Source organism: Podospora anserina, chromosome 2 (genome assembly GCF_000226545.1).
Source record: "Podospora anserina S mat+ genomic DNA chromosome 2, supercontig 2".
NCBI lineage: Eukaryota > Fungi > Ascomycota > Sordariomycetes > Sordariales > Podosporaceae > Podospora > Podospora anserina.
In genome coordinates, this window is record NW_001914858.1 from 3,102,218 (window position 1) to 3,118,886 (window position 16,669).

The window sequence follows — 16,669 nt, forward strand, 5'->3', positions numbered from 1 at the left end:
GTGTAGGGAGGGTTTAATGATGGGCTTATGGGAAGGGATTTTGGCTGTTGAAGGCGGATACCCGGGAGGCAAGGCAACATTTTTTACGTTCATTTTTTTCGCATTTGCAGACACACACACACATTTTTACATACTGGGCCTGTGGCCGCATAGGTATATTTTGGGCTTTTTAACATTTTCTAGATACCTACAGCAGAGTTTCCATTTTTGTCACGCATATCAAATAGGGAATGAGTTCTCAGCAACAACATTAATGCCTCTGGCCGATAAAATATTGATACAGCAAATTGTCCCTTTTTTTTTTAAAAAAAAAAAAAAAAGAAGTAACATACATAACCCTCAGGCATCGTTCATGTAGGGTTGATGATGCAAGTCTAACCCAACAACGGACCTTCAGTCTGCCACCTGAGCAGCTTCTTATGTGACTGTCTCGCATTAATGAATCCTGAATGGGTGTAGAGATCTGTACTCTGACTGGGCACACAGACTTTTGCTGACAAGGGCTCAGTCCCGTCGGGTAGCCAGCGCATACACGTATATTTCAGCTGAGCCTCGCCCCCTTTATAAAGGCAGGAGTTTTCTAGAAAGTATAACACTCATCACGCCCACTCCCAGGCCTAAAACATGACAACCATTACTGAATCATTCTCAAAATGGCCAACAACCTAGACTCGAATGTCCTCGCCAATTGGTCGCTTTCCAAGATCAATTTCACTGTTGATTGTAAAGGCGCAGCCAAGTTTGCCGCGCTTCTGTTGATGGAGGAGGACACAAAGACGTATATAGGGAATCTTACCAGTTTCCATACGATGCATTCATCAACATGATGCAGAATATTGCGCCGGACCCTTTTGTCAATATTTCCCGAGGGATGATTCTGAACTGGGTGTCTACGATGTACGAAAACACGACCTGGGATACATATAGCGTGATAAGCCCTATCATCCGTAGGTGACGAATGCAGTTCTGTCGGAGCCAACCGTGGCAGGGTAATCCCGATCTGGATGGCATAGGGGTGAGTCGATGAGACTACTAAAGTTCATTACCCTATCTAAGAGTAGAAGGCTGATGATAAATGTGGCGCAGGTCTTTAGTTCATACGTCGTTCAAGTCTCACTCGCCACAATATATATTCTTACTCTTGGGATTCATGCAACTATCCCAATTTTGGATCATGAAACGCAGCACCCCGAGGGTGTTTTCTTTCAATGATAGAAAGGCATGAAATGCTCTTCAGACGAGCGCATCCATGTTCTGGGACTCTACAGCACTTTTCAGCATCACCATTGCCGCCGTCTCCGCTCTTGTCACCACAAGTACCTCGATATCCATCTACAACGCCCTCTTTGTAAGGACGTCAGTCAACCTGACATGTTCAGTTCTTGCCCTTGTCTGGCCGTTGTCCTACCGCATTTTCCGGTATGTATAGATTCGACGGATACTGTTTGTGTTGTTGTGTGTGGTTTTCGTACCCGTCATTCTTCCCCATGACACCCGTGACGGTTTGACCACCCCTTTTGAATATCATTGCTTGGGTCCATTACCTGATGACATGGAAGTTTTACTATAGGGATGGCAACTCGTGGCTTGGTGTCATAGGATCTTTTGTTCAAATTCCACTGGTGGTGTTTGCTGAGTTGGTCACTGGACTGAGGGCTGCTGCGAAGGGCAGTTTTCAGCACTTGCCGAAGTCGAAAACACGAACCTTAATGACATCAGTACTCGGAAGAAGGTTGTCCGGGTTGATTACAACTGGTACCATAGGTAAAGGTTTGCAGAGGATTGATACTCCAAGGGGAAGATTTGCATTGAGATTTATCTGGTACCTTTGGTTTTTTGTGACGATGTGGATCAACTTGGCCCACTACATTATTCTGAGAAACGCGGTATCGGATATGGCTGGAGAAACATTACAGGAGAATGCATGGGATTCCGGTCAAGTGATGACGCTATCGACTTGGCTTCCAACGGTGATTGATTTTGCTTTGGTGTTTAGAGGTAAGCCCCTACATCATACACCTTATGCATATATACACCTTTTCTGACTGAGCACATCATCATGGGAAACCTCAAAGCCCTTGCTTACCGGCTGCCCCTTGGAGTGAATATTCAGACCGCTGGAGAGGATGTGGAATTCTATTTGATGGGCGTTCATTCTGTTGTCGACGGCATGCGACCTTGGAGTTGAAACCAACATCTATCAACTTGAGGCCTGTGGGCTCAGGACGGAAGTCCTAAGAGCAACCTGACCCGCCTGACCGACAGGGAGCAACTTCATTTCTCACAGTCTCTTCTGGAGCAGGAATGGAGCTTCGGGCAGGTTATGGCACTGGCAACTTGGATTCCTACATTTCTGGATTTCACCCTGATATTCAAAGGTAATATTCCACCAAGAGACATGTTTTTTTTTTGGCATGAAAGCCTGGACTAACTGGGTGACTTGGACTGGTAGGGAACCTCAGGGCTCTAGTGTACCGACTCCCACTTGGAGTAAGTATTCAAGTTTGATGGCCAGAAGGATCACACCGGGTCAACCGTGGCATTGCTGGAGACAAATTTGGACAAAAACGGGGCTCCCTGGAAAAGAAGAAGCTCGGTATGATTTCTGGTGAAAAGGGCGGGGCTCGCAACGGTGAGCGGTGCCAAATATCTACGCTTTGTTACAAAACACGGGCCTGGAAAAAGTACAGGTACCTGTTAGGGCACGACCAAAATACTGAAATTGTCATTTCTCCCTGCCAACTTCCGAGGCTATCACCTATCTCTAAGCCCAGAGTCGAGTCTATGGTGCCAGTCATACGTCTCGGGCCTATTCGAGTCTTCACGTTGGAAAATCCACTATCGTGAAAAAGTATTAGGAACTAGTACCCGCTTGAGCTTCGATGAACTGACATCAGAGAGCTTGAAACATACCCGATAGCAGCAGGACGTGACGGCTCCCTGAAGGGACGACAGACGTAGCCACACAGATAAAGTCGTCTAGTGCCTATGGTGGGATGATCTTGCCCCTCTGGCCAGATATCTTGGTAGAACCTTCGTCGGTGCTTTTTGACTACCTCTATTAGGAAAGGCCTGGCTTTGAGGTGAACACCGCTCTCGATTATGACCCTAGACAGTTGGCGATTGCAAGTCAGGTGTCCGATTGCAAGTCAGAAGTCCGACTGCAAGCGACCTTGTGTGTTTGAAGAGACCCACTGGTTTGATTCAGGTTTGGCGTCTACATGGGTGATATGGTAGACCATCCTCTCGACCACGCGGTGAAAGCAAAGGACTGGTTGATGAATATTGACATCAAACCTCTTGCAAGCTTCTTCCACGGTCATGGCAGGAGTGTATGACAATGCAATGTCCCCGAGGTCCGCTAGCAATGCAAAATGGTGCATCACAAATGAAGTCTCGTACGCGGAAGCGCCAAGTTGAAGTGGTGAATAACCTGGTTTTGGTTCGACCCGAGGAATGTCCATATAAGCTTCGAGGCAAAGATCTGTCAGATCTGGGTCTTGTTTTCCGTAATGAGCAGCGATGGCCGTGAAGTGCTCAACGTCTATCATGCATGCAACCACAAAGTCTTTGAGATAGAACTCCTTGACCTCCAGTCTGTCGTGCAGCATCTGCCGCTTCATCAGGGAGATACTTATCCGTGGTGATTCCGGGCAGTTCGCCATTCTGTATCATTCGTTTGACGCTTGGGAAACGCTGGTGGAACTCCTTGAGGAAGCTCGCTGAATGATGGTCTTTCCAGGACTTGAAGTTGGGGCTCAGAAATTTCCCGGTGGAGGTGTCATGCCGGTATCCGTCGTCATACATGAGGCAATAGGATGCAGGGACGCCAACACTGGTGAGCACCGCAATACCGCTGTCGTCCAACCTTGGGTCCATACTGTCGCAATTGAGATCTTCTACCGTGACAAACACTGTTAGTTAAGACTTGTTTGATGGGAATATTAAGGGAAAAGGCAAAAGCCTCACCAATGAACTGGTAACTTGTACCAGGTTTGTTTGATAGTTGGATTGGTGTCAAGTTGGACTTTCGGGATTCCAAAAGAAAAGAAAACAAACAGGGTCAGTTTAAATACCTCTGCAAAACCATGATGAATTAACCCTTAATTCTTGAAGAGAAAAGTCTTCATGGCACCCACCTGGGGTTGGGCGCCGTCACTTTTCGAACCATCCTGCTGCTGCAAGCTCACAAGCGCCACTGGAAAACCTAAATGTGAGTTCAAAGATATCAACTGCATACCGGCCATGATCGGCGTGGCCACTTGCAACTAAACTCAATGTTTCCTTGAGAGCTCTTATGTACCTCGGAAAATACACAGATAAGAAAAGCTTGATCGAATGTGCTGATTCTAAGTGGATAATACTTTTGGGGGCTCTATAGAGTTCTCGTATTCTTCTTTGGGGCAGACTTTCATAATGAACTGTCAATGAACGAGAAGTTTATAGGCGGGGTTTTCAATAATTGCCCTAATTATCCTGATTTCTAAAATACACTTACACTCAACACTCTCCAAGTCCTGACATTCCACCAGCTTTCTTTCAAGTCCATCATGCTGGCGTCAATTATATCCCCGTTTTAGCCACCGACAGCTCTGCGCTTCTCCTTAGATCTACGGGACTGAATTCTGTGAGCTGTGATCTGACTCCTGCAAGCTGAGACCTCACTAGTGCGAGCTGGGCCGTGACTGTGAACCAGAGCTCGTTTCCGGATAGGATAGTCTTCACGTCAAAAAGCGATGGTTGTCAGTGATATGTTGATTCCTTTTGCATCTTCGCACCGACACACGTGAGTAAGGTAGATAGACTTACCCCCAAGGTTCAAATTGGTCACGTGCGCCGCTAGACACGAGGGCACATAAAAGTTTATCAGTGTACCCTTATCTACCATCTGACAAAGTGATATCAAGATATTTGCTCAGGATACCTGACGAATTCCCAAACCATGACAGCAATGACTGAGGTTACATGCTCTAGCTTGGCCCACAATGACACATGAGCCTGCAAACACAATCAACCTGGACAGCCCGATCCGATCTATTACCCGCCTGATGTTCCCTTCGAATTATGGCTCCTTCTTCAGACTTTAGAATCTCATTGGCAGCCAAGATCTGATGATTCTCACGGCCCGAAGCGTGCCTGGTGGAAAGCCGACACCGACACGCCATCCGGGTAAGAGGCGTCTAGTTCCCTTCCATTCATTCCATTCCCCACATTCAACATGATATATGTCGTTTGCTGTTTGGACTGACTGACCCAAGATCATGTGAGTCTGGGGTGGGTCAGCTACCACCGACCTGCGTTGGCACCATGACACGTTGGGCACCAAGCATGCAAACCCGAGCCGAAGCAGGTCTAGGAGCATGCAAAGGTTTTATGAGGCGGCCCCGATAGGTTGAAAGTCAGATCTGAGCTTTCTTGTCATTTGGTATGAGCCAGAGCGATCAAGATTGTTGGGTGACAGCAGCCGGTCTGGTGCCGACTGTCGAGTGGTGTGTCATGGCCCCGCTTGCAACGACAGCGCTCATATGGGGAGGGGCCTCTCTTCCGGCAGCCCATATGGTTGAAGTAAACAGCATCGCCACTCCGCTCGTTGGATCTTCGGATGAGGTTGGCCGCTTCGCGCTACCCGCTAGACCGCCGTTGTTCCCCTGTGCGGCTCTTTCTGTCAGTCCACTGGTACTTAATAGGTTGACCCACAGCTATGCAGGTGTCTCTGACTTCCCTTCATTCACCTTCCCATACTCTGGGAGTCAGAACCTCCTTGTAATCAAAGTAAACCGTAAGCAACTTGTTCGTACCATGGTGTAACCCTTCTCTGATGTCCTTCAACGAACATAGGTAGCCATTACCAATGACACGGGCTGCTCACTGAACCGATAATGGCTTCCAAACCAAGAGAATATAACATCCCAGCACACCCCAATCGGGATTTCTGGTCATCACTATGGCCGACATCCTCCTCTCCTCCCGCGAAAGCCACGACAGTCGAGCCAACGCCGACCTATAGCGTCCCCAAGGGTTCTCGTCGTGCAAAGACACCCGTCATACCCGAAGAGCCATCGAAATCAAAAAAATCAAAACCTACAAGGACAAAGTCAAAGTCAAAGTCAAAGAAAAACTCAACATCAAAGGGTCCCGGGTCATGGTCGGAATGGTACCTCAGCGAGGACAACGAGTACTTTTGGCGTGCGAGAAAACTTCCAAATGGTATGTCCGCATATCACCCCCCCCTTTTCCCGTCCCAATCCACTGACGTCAAAACCCTCACGTCCAGATCAATGGGATTACGAAAAACAACCCAAACCAGAACCACCTCAACCCGAGATCCAACCCCTCCCACATCCTCACCTGGAGCCAATAACCCAGCAAACTCAATTAAAAACATCACCAGAACCCGAAATCAAACCACTCCCTCACCCTCACCTAGAAACAATATCCCAACAAACCCAACCCACCACCACCATCACCCCCCAACCAGACCCCCAACCCCTCCCACACCCCCACATGCAACCAATATCCCAACCCAGCTCCCCCAAGATAACAATAGAAGACACAACCCCCTTATCCACTTCTTCCTCTTCATCCCCCTCCCCATCGCGAACCCCCTCTCCCCAATCCAACACCCACCTCAAACCCCCCCTCTCCCCCGCCCTCAAATCCCACCGCTCCGGCCGATCAGCCCTCACAAACCCCAAATCCTCCTATCCCACCATCATCACAAAGTCCACAGGCCGCCCAACAGAAGCAATCACCACCTCCAACCCCAGCCCTCGAACCTCCGGCCTCGCCCTCACAAGAATAGAATCCATCTCCCCCATCCGGAAACCTTCCCCTTTATCCAAACCCCCCAAGACAGCCTCCCAGCAACAACCAGCACCCAAACCCCCAAAAGTCGTCAACCCCCCCGCTAAAAAATCTTCGTCGCCAAAAAGGCCGATCGGGCCGGTAATGTGGCTTTTTACCGAGGGTAGGTCGAGAAAGGGGAAGTCATTAGCTTCGCCGCCGCCACCCGCGGGAGGGGGGAAGGAAGGGGTGGATGGGGGGGTGGTCATCACTAAGAACAAGGGGACTGGCGTCTCGAATAGTGAGCTGGCAAAAAAGAAAAAGATGCTGGATAGGAAGATTAGAGAGGGGAAGGTGGTGGATACAAAGGTTGATAGTAAAAAGAGGATAAGGGCTTGGTTGGGCGGGGTGGAGGGGGAGGAGGAGCTGATTCCTTTGGATGGGGAGGGGTTTCCTGTTTATCGGTAGGGAAATGGGGAGGGTGGGTTGTCTCGGGGAAAGGTGGAAAGTGGTGCTGGATAGATACCAGGTGTCGTTCGCTTGAAAGGGTCCAAGTGGTTTCTTTTGTCTGTTTTGATGGTGGATAGCGCTGACCTGATCAGAGAAACAGGTTCAGCGGGTGGTTTTGAATCTTGTCACTCGTTTTGCTGTAGGAGTGATTTCTTTTGTTTGAGAGGTTTGGATGATACCCCCTTGTTGATGATAGTTTTGCATTCTTTGAGTATAGGCCAGGAAATGGCACTGTTGACATACCCTAATATAACAAATCAATATTCTAAACAATAGTCGTCAGCATGACGCCAGTTTAATAATTCCCCTCTGTGAACTCCAGCGCAGCCCACCTCCAAGTCTATACACCAATATACCTCTATCCCATCTCCCAGCACCTACAACCTCTCCCCACCCGTGACCCCATTCTCCTTCATTTTATCCTCTTCCCCAACCCCAGGCTCCATCTCCCCACCCATCCCCTTCTCCTCCCTCCTCGACTCCTCCACCTCCTCCTCACCCCTCTCCTCCCTCCTCATCTCAATCTCACTCGGATACACCCTCCTCCCCATCCCTACCACATCAACCCATTTCCACTTCGCCACCTCCACCCCCCTCCGCAGCACATCCCCCCTCTCCCTCTCCAACCTCGACTCCCCAACCACAACCCCATTCCCCCTCAAAAACTGCACCGCAGCCCTCACATTCAAACTCAACACCGCCTCGGGCGTCTCCGACCCGAAAGCCTTTTTCGTCAACCAAGGAAACAAAACCGCAAAATCCGACTGACTCAAATGTGCAGATTTCTCTATATAAAACAAATACGGCGCCGGGTGGTCAGGCGACTCCTTCACAACCTCCGCGGTCGGATCAGCAGACAAAACCTTCGCCGTGCGGTGCAGGTGCGTCCCCCATTTGAAAAACTGATCTGATTCCACCGCGAGAATCTTCGACATCTTTTGCTGTTCTTGAGACACAGAATAGCACGGCAGCGGGAGACGATACAGCTTGTCGGACGCGGCCGATAAAAGAGGGAAACACCACATATCCAGCAAGACAGCCGGGTTCAAACCGTTGATTTGTGACATGATAGCCGAGCCAGGCCGCGGGGTGAATAACCTGCCGTCCTCAAAAGACTGCAGAGCAGGATGGGACGAATAAAAGACTGATTTGAGGAACTGGACCATGGTCGAGGAACCAAACGAGTGGCCCGCAAAGATCACTTTGCCGGGGTCCAAGATGTCGAGTTTGTTGTGCAAGGCAAAGAGGGCCGAAACAGGGGTGCTGGTGTTGAGGTTGGAGGCGATGACTTTGTTGTCGTTGCGGTCGATGGCGAGGATGGCTTCAAAGATCATATCGAGTTCCCAGAGGCGGATGCGGAGTTGGGAGTCGCGCTGGGCCCAGATCTCAGGGGTTTGGTTGTGCGGGATTCGTAGGTAGGCGAGGGGGGTGGCCTTTTTGGGCGTTTGGGGGTCGCGGATGAGGGTGAGAGCTGCGCTCTGGTCGCGATGTTCGGGGCAGATGACGACTACTCCGTGGGAGGCTAGGGAGCCGGCGAGATGGCTGTAGGCATTGCGGTTACCTCCTAGGCCGTGTGAAAATATCATGGTTGGCCATCTTGAGCTGGAATGCTCAGCTGGGGGAGACAGCAAAGGAGCATTCTTGATGGCTGGGATGGTGGTCCAGTGAAGATGTCGGGGTAGAAATCTGTTCAAGGGTTTAGTAATATTTCCAGATGCAACCTTTTAAAAGAACTTACGAGAGAACAGAGGCAGTTTTCGAGCCGAGGCCCAGAAACTGGGCATAGGCCTCTATGTGAAGCCTTTGAGGCGCGGGAAGCCAACTGATGTATTTTCCCTGAGCCTCAGCTACCGTCGGGTAAAATATTCTGAATAGAACTGTGTGAACGTCTGCGGCACCTTCGGGTTTTTTGCCGGCTGGCAGCTTCGATATGGGAATTTCGACATCTACAGTGCCGACCCTGTAGGCGCCGGTGTACTCGGGAAACCCGGGAACAGGGTTGAGAAGGGAAGACAAGAGCGACATTCTATGGTGTGTTCAGAGAATCGTTAGGTGAGAAGCGAAGAGTTGCGCCACGGCCAGCTGGCTGAAGGACTGTATTTGGCTATTGAATACCAGAAAAGTACAGAGTTAACGTCTAGAAATTCTATACCGAGCAAGAACCTAGGTAGGCAGGTGGCAGTGCAGTTGCGAGGTCTGAGGGTGTAATCGTCATGCTCAGCCGAGGCAAGGCAAGTGAGCGTTTGCCTTGCAAAGAGAGAGCCAATCAACGGAGACTAGACGTGATAAAGCAAAACACTACGAGTTTGAAGCTGTTGAGCAAGACTCACTGTGACGGTGAAACAGGAGAGAAGTTCGACATGCTAAGAATCTGATCCTCTTCAAGATTCCCATCGGTACCGTGCCCCCACACCTCCACAAGTGACGACAGTAAGCTGCGCGCCAAGAGATCTTGCATCCATTGGGAATCTTGGCAAGCTCAAGGTGGATGTCTTTCTCCCCTTGCTGAACCGCTTGGAGACGGCCACGAGGAAGCGGTGGGCGATTCGACGAGTCTGAACTCGAGAGGAACTGTACAACTCATCGCTATTACCAATAGATAGATTGCTGAAGAGGTCATGTGTGCTCTAAAGATCACTGCGGCAGGTCCCGAGGACAGCTGCCAGGCACCCGATTGTCGCCAAAGCAACGGCAGTTTATGACAGCGTACCGCTGCGATAAGATAAGGGACCAGGCACGAGGCCACCCGCCGCCGCCGCCGCCGCCCGGACATGGATCGGATAAGCCACCCGCCAGACCAACCTTAAGCTCGGCCGCAACCAGTCATCCTGTTTCCCTCCCTCAACTACTTTCACCACTTCCGCCACAAGCTCAACTTTCATTCATCCTCACCCTCCTCGATTGCGCTATCACCGTCACCATGACTCGTCACACTCCTGCCTTCATCCGGGCCCGCGATTCCAACCTCTCCATCCGTTCCATGGCCATGGAACAGGCGATGATGGCCTCGCGCGCCTCTCCTGTCGCCAATGATGGTCTCAACAAGGTCGACGCCAAAGAGCTTAAGCCCGAGGCCTTCACCAAACCATACTGCGAGTTCATGACCGAGAACCCCACAGTCTTCCATGCCGTCGGCTACTTCAAGGAGAAGCTCGCAAAGGCTGGTTACAAGGAGCTTTCCCATCGCGATAGCTGGATTGGCAAGCTGGAGCCTGGTGGAAAGTACTATGTTACCCGCAATGGCAGCTCTATCATCGCCTTCGCTGTCGGCAAGGCCTACAAGCCCGGGAATGGTGCTGCGATGATTGCTGGCCACATCGACGCTCTTACCGCCCGCCTCAAGCCTACAAGCACGAAGCCAGGAAACAATGGATACGTTCAATTGGGTGTCGCGCAATATGCCGGTGCTTTGAACGAGACTTGGTGGGACAGAGACCTGAGCATTGGTGGCCGTGTCATCGTCAGAGACCCCGACACTGGCAAGACAACGGTGAAGCTCGCCAAGCTTGACTGGCCAAGTAGGTTCTTTGATCAACACTCCATACCTCGAATATGCAAAGACTAACCAAGTGTCACCAGTTGCTCGTATCCCTACTCTCGCTCCTCACTTTGGAATCGGCATGATGGGCCACAATAACCGCGAAACCGAAACCGTTCCAATCATTGGTCTCGACAACAGCGACGTTCGTGGTGCCTCGACCACCTCGTCTGAACCCCCTCTCGGCGGTGTTGGTTCCTTTGCCGCTACCCAGCCCCCCAAGCTTGTCAAGCTCATCGCTTCGCAAATTGGCGTCCAAGACTATAGCACAATCCTCAACTGGGAGCTCGAGCTTTACGACTCCCAGCCGGCCCAAGTCGGCGGTATGGACAAGGAATTCATTTTTGCCGGTCGCATCGACGACAAGCTCTGCTCCTGGGCCGCCTTCATGGCTCTTCTCCACGCCAAGCAGGAGGAGGAGGAGGGCATCATCAAGCTCGTCGCTCTCTTCGACGATGAGGAAATTGGCTCTCTGCTCCGCCAAGGTGCTCGTGGCAACTTCCTCCCTCTGACAGTCGAGCGCGCCGTCGAGTCCCTCGCTGCCAGAGATGGCAAGACTCCCTTTGGCCCAGGCCTCATGGGTCAAACCTTTGCCAACTCGTTCCTCGTCTCCTCCGACGTCACCCACGCCGCCCACCCCAACTTCACCCAGACCAACCTCGCAGAGCACTCGCCACGTCTCAACGTCGGCGTTGCCCTCTGCGTTGACGCCTCTGCCCACATGACCACCGACAGTGTGTCGATGGCCATTCTGGACAGAATCGCCACTCTGGCTGGCACCGTCAACCAGCGCCACATGATCCGCAACGACAGCAGATCAGGCGGCACCGTCGGCCCAATGCTGAGCAGCGCCATGGGGTGCAAGGCTGCCGATGTCGGTATCCCACAGCTGAGCATGCACAGCATCCGCGCTACTACCGGTAGCTTGGATCCCGGCCTCGGTCTCAAGTTTTACAAGGGCTTCCTGGACAACTGGGAGAAGGTTGACAAGGAGTGGCGCCCTTAGATTTTTTTTGCGATGGATATGAGTGTAATGAGAGAGGAGAACATGTACGAATGATGGTCTGATAGCGATGTTGCATCACCGATGATAATACCCATTTCAACAATTCTAGAATGGCACATTTGGTGGCTTCCTACATGGCATGGCCATGGCACGTAGCAAAGCAGCAGAAGATGGATGGCAGTGATGAAATAATAATAATTTTGGTATTGGAAACAATGAAACATGAAACGATGCTTGCTCCCCTTTTGTAAAGTTCTACAACGCTCCCAATGAGTGAGTTCCAGCTCCCAAGTAAGTTCAAACAGTGCAAGGAAGCCAACAACCCCGGGTACGATGCATCCATCCATCTATCCCTCCCTCTTTCATGCAACCAACCGTTTCAGACAGTGCCAAAAAAAAAACCATGAGTGTCATGCAATCCCCCTCGACGGGTATCACTCACACATAGCTAATCACTCTCACTCCCCGCATTAACCCCCCTGGCCCTATTCACCAACCCCTCCGCCTCCCTAACCCTCATCCTCTCCTCCTCCACACTCCCCGTCTCGTCATCCTCATCGTCATCTTCCTCCTCCTCTTCTTCACTTTTAATCTCCTCATCATCCCCCTCATCAGGTCTCGCGCTGCCCCGTCTGGCCGTGGACGACGGCTCCGACCCCAACGGCAACCTCTTCTTCTCAAAGTCCTGCTTGTGCGCCTCCGCCATGGCCTGCAAAATCGACTTCTTCCCAATAGTATCTGTATACCGTCTCCTAAACGCCGCCGCCGGACCGCTTTCCTCCGCGGGGGTGTCACTAACTGCAATGCTCTGTGGAGTACCACCTCCAACATTGGTAGGAGTCCGATGGAGGACCTGAGATGCCGGTGTGCGAGGGGGAATAGTAGATGGTTTTCTGTGATGCTGGCCCAACGGGCGGATCTGATCTTGTTGATCAACCCCCGGAGTGGCAGGGTTGATGGCAGCTGGACCTAACAGACCAGCTGGTGGTTGTTGTTGCTGCTGGGCGGGGGGCGTTGTATCCTCCACGCTGGAAGTAGAGGTATTCAAATGATAAGGTAAGGGCGTGTCACGGGAGGCTTTGTACTGCGCTACGTTGGCGCAGTGCTCATTCTCCACACGGAGCAAGGTCCAGATACCCCTTCTGAAAACCTCCGCAAAGGCGACAAGAAACGAAACAATCGTCGAGTGCTGGCTGTCGTGGGTGAAGATGGCGTAAAAGATCCAGGAGAAGCGGAGGATAGGATCCAAGGTCATGATGATGTAGTATATGCTGACTGGACGCAAGGCGGTAATGCTCCGGAGCAGCTTTTGCCGAGCACCGGCTTGGAGGAGTGAGAAATCCATAAACAGATCCCAGATGGAGCAGTAGATCGCGTTGACCGTGCCAAAGGTGATGAAGAGACTCAAGTTGGCTTGGCTGTTTTCGATGCGGTAAAGACTCAGGAACACGGCGGTGAGGATCGTCATGGTGTATTTCCCGCAGTTGACCAGATGAGGAAAGACATTTTTGGTGTCGTAGTAACGCCTGATGCACTGGAGGGCACGCCAGATGGGTGGCAGGGCGCCGAAGAAGCCCATGAGGCGGGAATGAGACGAGTTGCACTGCTCTGGGTCGTACCAGGAGTTGGCGTAGAGGCAAAAGAACAGTTCGATATTCTGAACCCGAGGGTCAGTATTCCATCCAGCCGTGCACGGTTATGGTAGCAACTTACACAGGTGGCATAGGTCAACGAACACCAGATATCGCCCAGAAAGAAATCACGAAACTCGACTGGGTATAAACCTGAAAGGAGAAGCCGATACTAGGGTCAAGTCAGCTCGCCATCCAGACACAAAAAGTGAGGGGAACATACATGCGAGTACAAGAACCACCTCCTGGCCTTGTGGTGAAGAATAGGTGCCGGAAAAAACAGGATGCCCAGGGTAATGCAAATCAGAACGACCGGGTAGTACAAGTACATCTCCTCCCAGTCACCCAACCTCGAAAAGTTGAGCCACATGAAAACGCCGAGGAGCGCAAAGAAGAAGCTAGGAAACTCGGCCACCTGCTTCCAGTCCAAAAAGTTCCGTTGGTCAAACTCAAAGATGAAGGGATAGTTGACCTTGTTTTTGGTCCACATGCGGCAGTCGAGAGTGAACAGGATGAAGAGGAAAAGCACGAGGAAATACCCTCCGTACAGCTGCATCAGATATGCAGTTTGTGTTCGGAGGTCATCATCCTCGCTGAACAAAAGCTCTGCTCCATAGATCAACCCCTGAACTGCAAAGACACCTCCGAGTCCAATTGTGATGCCGCTGCGGAACGCGCTGTCAGAGGAGTCCCCGGCGCGCTTGTTCAAGTTTCGAAGCTTTCCAGCCGCGATCTTGTGGTTTCCACGCTCAAAGTAGCGGGCATAGAGATCCTCCACAGTCCGAATATGTCCATCGAGAATGTCGCTGTTGACAAACCAGGACTTGTTCACTTTCTCATTCATGTATCGGTATGACGGGCGGGCCTTAACCGCCTTGTCATACTTCTTGTTGAGTTTGCGAAAGGCAGTCCGGTTGAGCAGCGCGTAGGACTTGAGCAACTCCAGGCCGCGGTAGAACTCTTGCAATGCCACTTTGAGCTTCCGCTTCGCGCTTCGGTAGGGAACGTCGTCTCCAGGTGGTCTCCGGACGTAGTCCCGCCCTTCGTCGACGTTTTGAGGGTGCATGACCGGTGTTTGTGTCATCTTCTGGAGGGCTTTCGAATTGGGCCCCGGTTTAAAAAACTTGCCCTTCAAGGGGGCGATCCAATCACGACTGCCGTCCTTGCCCTGCTGCTCACCGGCGTCGCCATCACTGGGACTCCGATTCCGGCCTGTCTCGCGCTTCTTCCTCGCTTCCGTGATCTCGGCCGTTCTCCTGTTGCGCATTTCGTGCAGCTGTGCTCGCAGTGCCATCAACCGCTCGGTCGCCTGATCCTCCTTCTCCTTGTAAAACGACTCAATCTTGGCCAGTTCGCTGTCGAGAAAGGCGAAGAAGTCACGTTCCGCAGATCGGACGGAATCTAGATTTTGCATCCCGATTTCCATCTTGTTCCCGCCAGTAAATCTGTTGGACGCATTCCGCGTGTGTGTCGATCCGGTCGTGAAGAGCCGAGACATGCGTTGGCGAGGCGTACCATCTGCACCCAGATTGACCTTGGAGGGGTCCTGATAGCCACTCGGAACCGTAGCTACCATGGAGGCGCTTCTGTGCAACGCGAGTCGGTTCAAGGGAGGTGAAGAAGGGGCACCGTGTTCACTGGTCCTGGATGGAACTCTCATCGCCGGCGCAGGGAGCTCAAAGTCATGCCGATAGCTCGAGCGAGATGGCACCGGACCAAAGCTGCCATACTGAACCTCACTGCCTGGGGACCTCGCCAGACCTGATCGCTCATCGTCCCGTGGAGTTGCTACCACCTTGACCGCCTTGGCCTTTCCTGCCTCATCCGGCTCTCCACCAAGCAGTCCATCATCGTTCAGTTTCAGGGGTGGTGGTGTGAAGTTGTGGCCGATGTTGAAGTAGATAGAGGGAGTCTTGTAGTGGTGCTGATCGGCCTCTGCGCGCCTGGCCAGCGTTGGCGTGACGGCTGCACGGTTGATGGCTCGGATGACTGCCTTGACGTGCTTCTTGCCCTGCTTGTAGTTGAGATACTTGACGCGCCATTCTGCATGGCACTCACGGCATTAGTACAATGCCTAGTTGTTTCTACCATGTGCGATATATCTCCACAATGCGTTGTCCGTCGTGTGTTGTTTGGTCCAGGGCCGCTGGGGGTCCCGCTCCGTGACGATCACCCAGCAACGTGTGTCTCGGTCGGCATGTGCCGCGCTTCGTTGGTCCAATTGCACCTCACGCCGACCTCCCAGGAATTGAAGAATCTTGTACATACCTGGAACAGCGTCCTGCTCAAGCTCTTTTGCGAACCTTGGCCATGCTGTCAGTACCGGGATGCCGTCGCCATTTGATCGCGGTGTTTTTCCTTACTTCATGACGTCAAGCCAACCATAGCGTGCGGGTCGCGGGATCAGGATGGGGATCAACACGCAGGATTGAGAAAAAGTAGGTAGGTAAGGTAATCGGTAGGTGAGGATACCTAGGAGTGGAACGAGCGTACGGTACGGACGGGGTGGTTCCCGTTATGCGCCTAGAGATAGAGAAAGATTGGATGACATCGGGCGTTGGATCAAAGAGGGTGCAAGTTCCAAGTTTTTGGGAAGATGGAGAAGAGCTCACTCAAACCGCGCCCAAGGTTCTTTGCTAACAATCGCGTCCCTTCCCAGTTTTTCTTTCATCTTTTCCACAGCGGCCTCGGCGGTGTGCGCTTGCGGTACCTGAAGCCAAGCCTAGAGAAAACAGACCCCCGGGAGCGACGGACCCACCGGCAGGGCTACCCTACCCACTCCTAACCACTGACATGCTCTCCTTGCCGTTCCGCGACGTCACGACATGTGTGATATAACTTGAAGTGAGGGGAAATAGGATCTGGTCGAACCCTCATCTGACCTCACAGCCGACAAGATATCGCATTCTGTCGTTTGACGATGCTCGAATTGCGGTGCCGGCTTATCCAGTTCCTGAGAACCGGAGCTGACTCGGAAGCGGCGAACCACCATTCATTGGGCAAGTCCAACCATTGTCTCAGCTATTCCTGTCGAGCTATCGATATTCAAGACACTGGGTTGGGGGATATCCGGCATCCTGAACCCTCAGCCGACCTCTTTTTGGTGAATCCCTTACAAGCACCGAGGCCCGGAAGGCTGGTCCTGGCTAGGTACCCTGCAGGTTCTCACAAGCCTGTTCCCAACAGCCAGTCTGCTCCCGC

At 51.9% G+C, this 16,669-nt stretch overlaps 4 protein-coding genes across 4 annotated transcripts; 2 read left to right on the forward strand and 2 right to left on the reverse strand.

Annotated features, from left to right (window-relative positions):
• Positions 1-5,879: 5,879 nt before the first annotated feature.
• On the forward strand, positions 5,880-7,251 carry PODANS_2_8860 (uncharacterized protein; the record flags this gene model as incomplete). The annotated part of the gene is made up of 2 exons (XM_001911655.1): positions 5,880-6,207; positions 6,275-7,251. The coding sequence occupies 2 exons, from the start codon at positions 5,880-5,882 to the stop codon at positions 7,249-7,251; spliced, it is 1,305 nt and encodes a 434-aa protein (XP_001911690.1).
• Positions 7,252-7,670: 419 nt separating this feature from the next.
• On the reverse strand, positions 7,671-9,318 carry PODANS_2_8850 (uncharacterized protein; the record flags this gene model as incomplete). The annotated part of the gene is made up of 2 exons (XM_001911656.1): positions 7,671-8,979; positions 9,032-9,318. The coding sequence occupies 2 exons, from the start codon at positions 9,316-9,318 to the stop codon at positions 7,671-7,673; spliced, it is 1,596 nt and encodes a 531-aa protein (XP_001911691.1).
• Positions 9,319-9,991: 673 nt separating this feature from the next.
• Positions 9,992-11,837, forward strand: PODANS_2_8840 (uncharacterized protein; the record flags this gene model as incomplete). The annotated part of the gene is made up of 2 exons (XM_001911657.1): positions 9,992-10,811; positions 10,873-11,837. 2 exons carry the CDS (start codon positions 9,992-9,994, stop codon positions 11,835-11,837), a joined length of 1,785 nt encoding a protein of 594 aa, XP_001911692.1.
• A 448-nt stretch (positions 11,838-12,285) lies between these two features.
• PODANS_2_8830 (uncharacterized protein) lies at positions 12,286-15,827 on the reverse strand (the record flags this gene model as incomplete). Its single annotated transcript, XM_001911658.1, has 4 exons — positions 12,286-13,494; positions 13,551-13,640; positions 13,692-15,511; positions 15,737-15,827. Coding segments are annotated over 4 exons (3,210 nt in total), but the record flags the coding sequence as incomplete, so codon positions are not given.
• Positions 15,828-16,669: the final 842 nt, after the last annotated feature.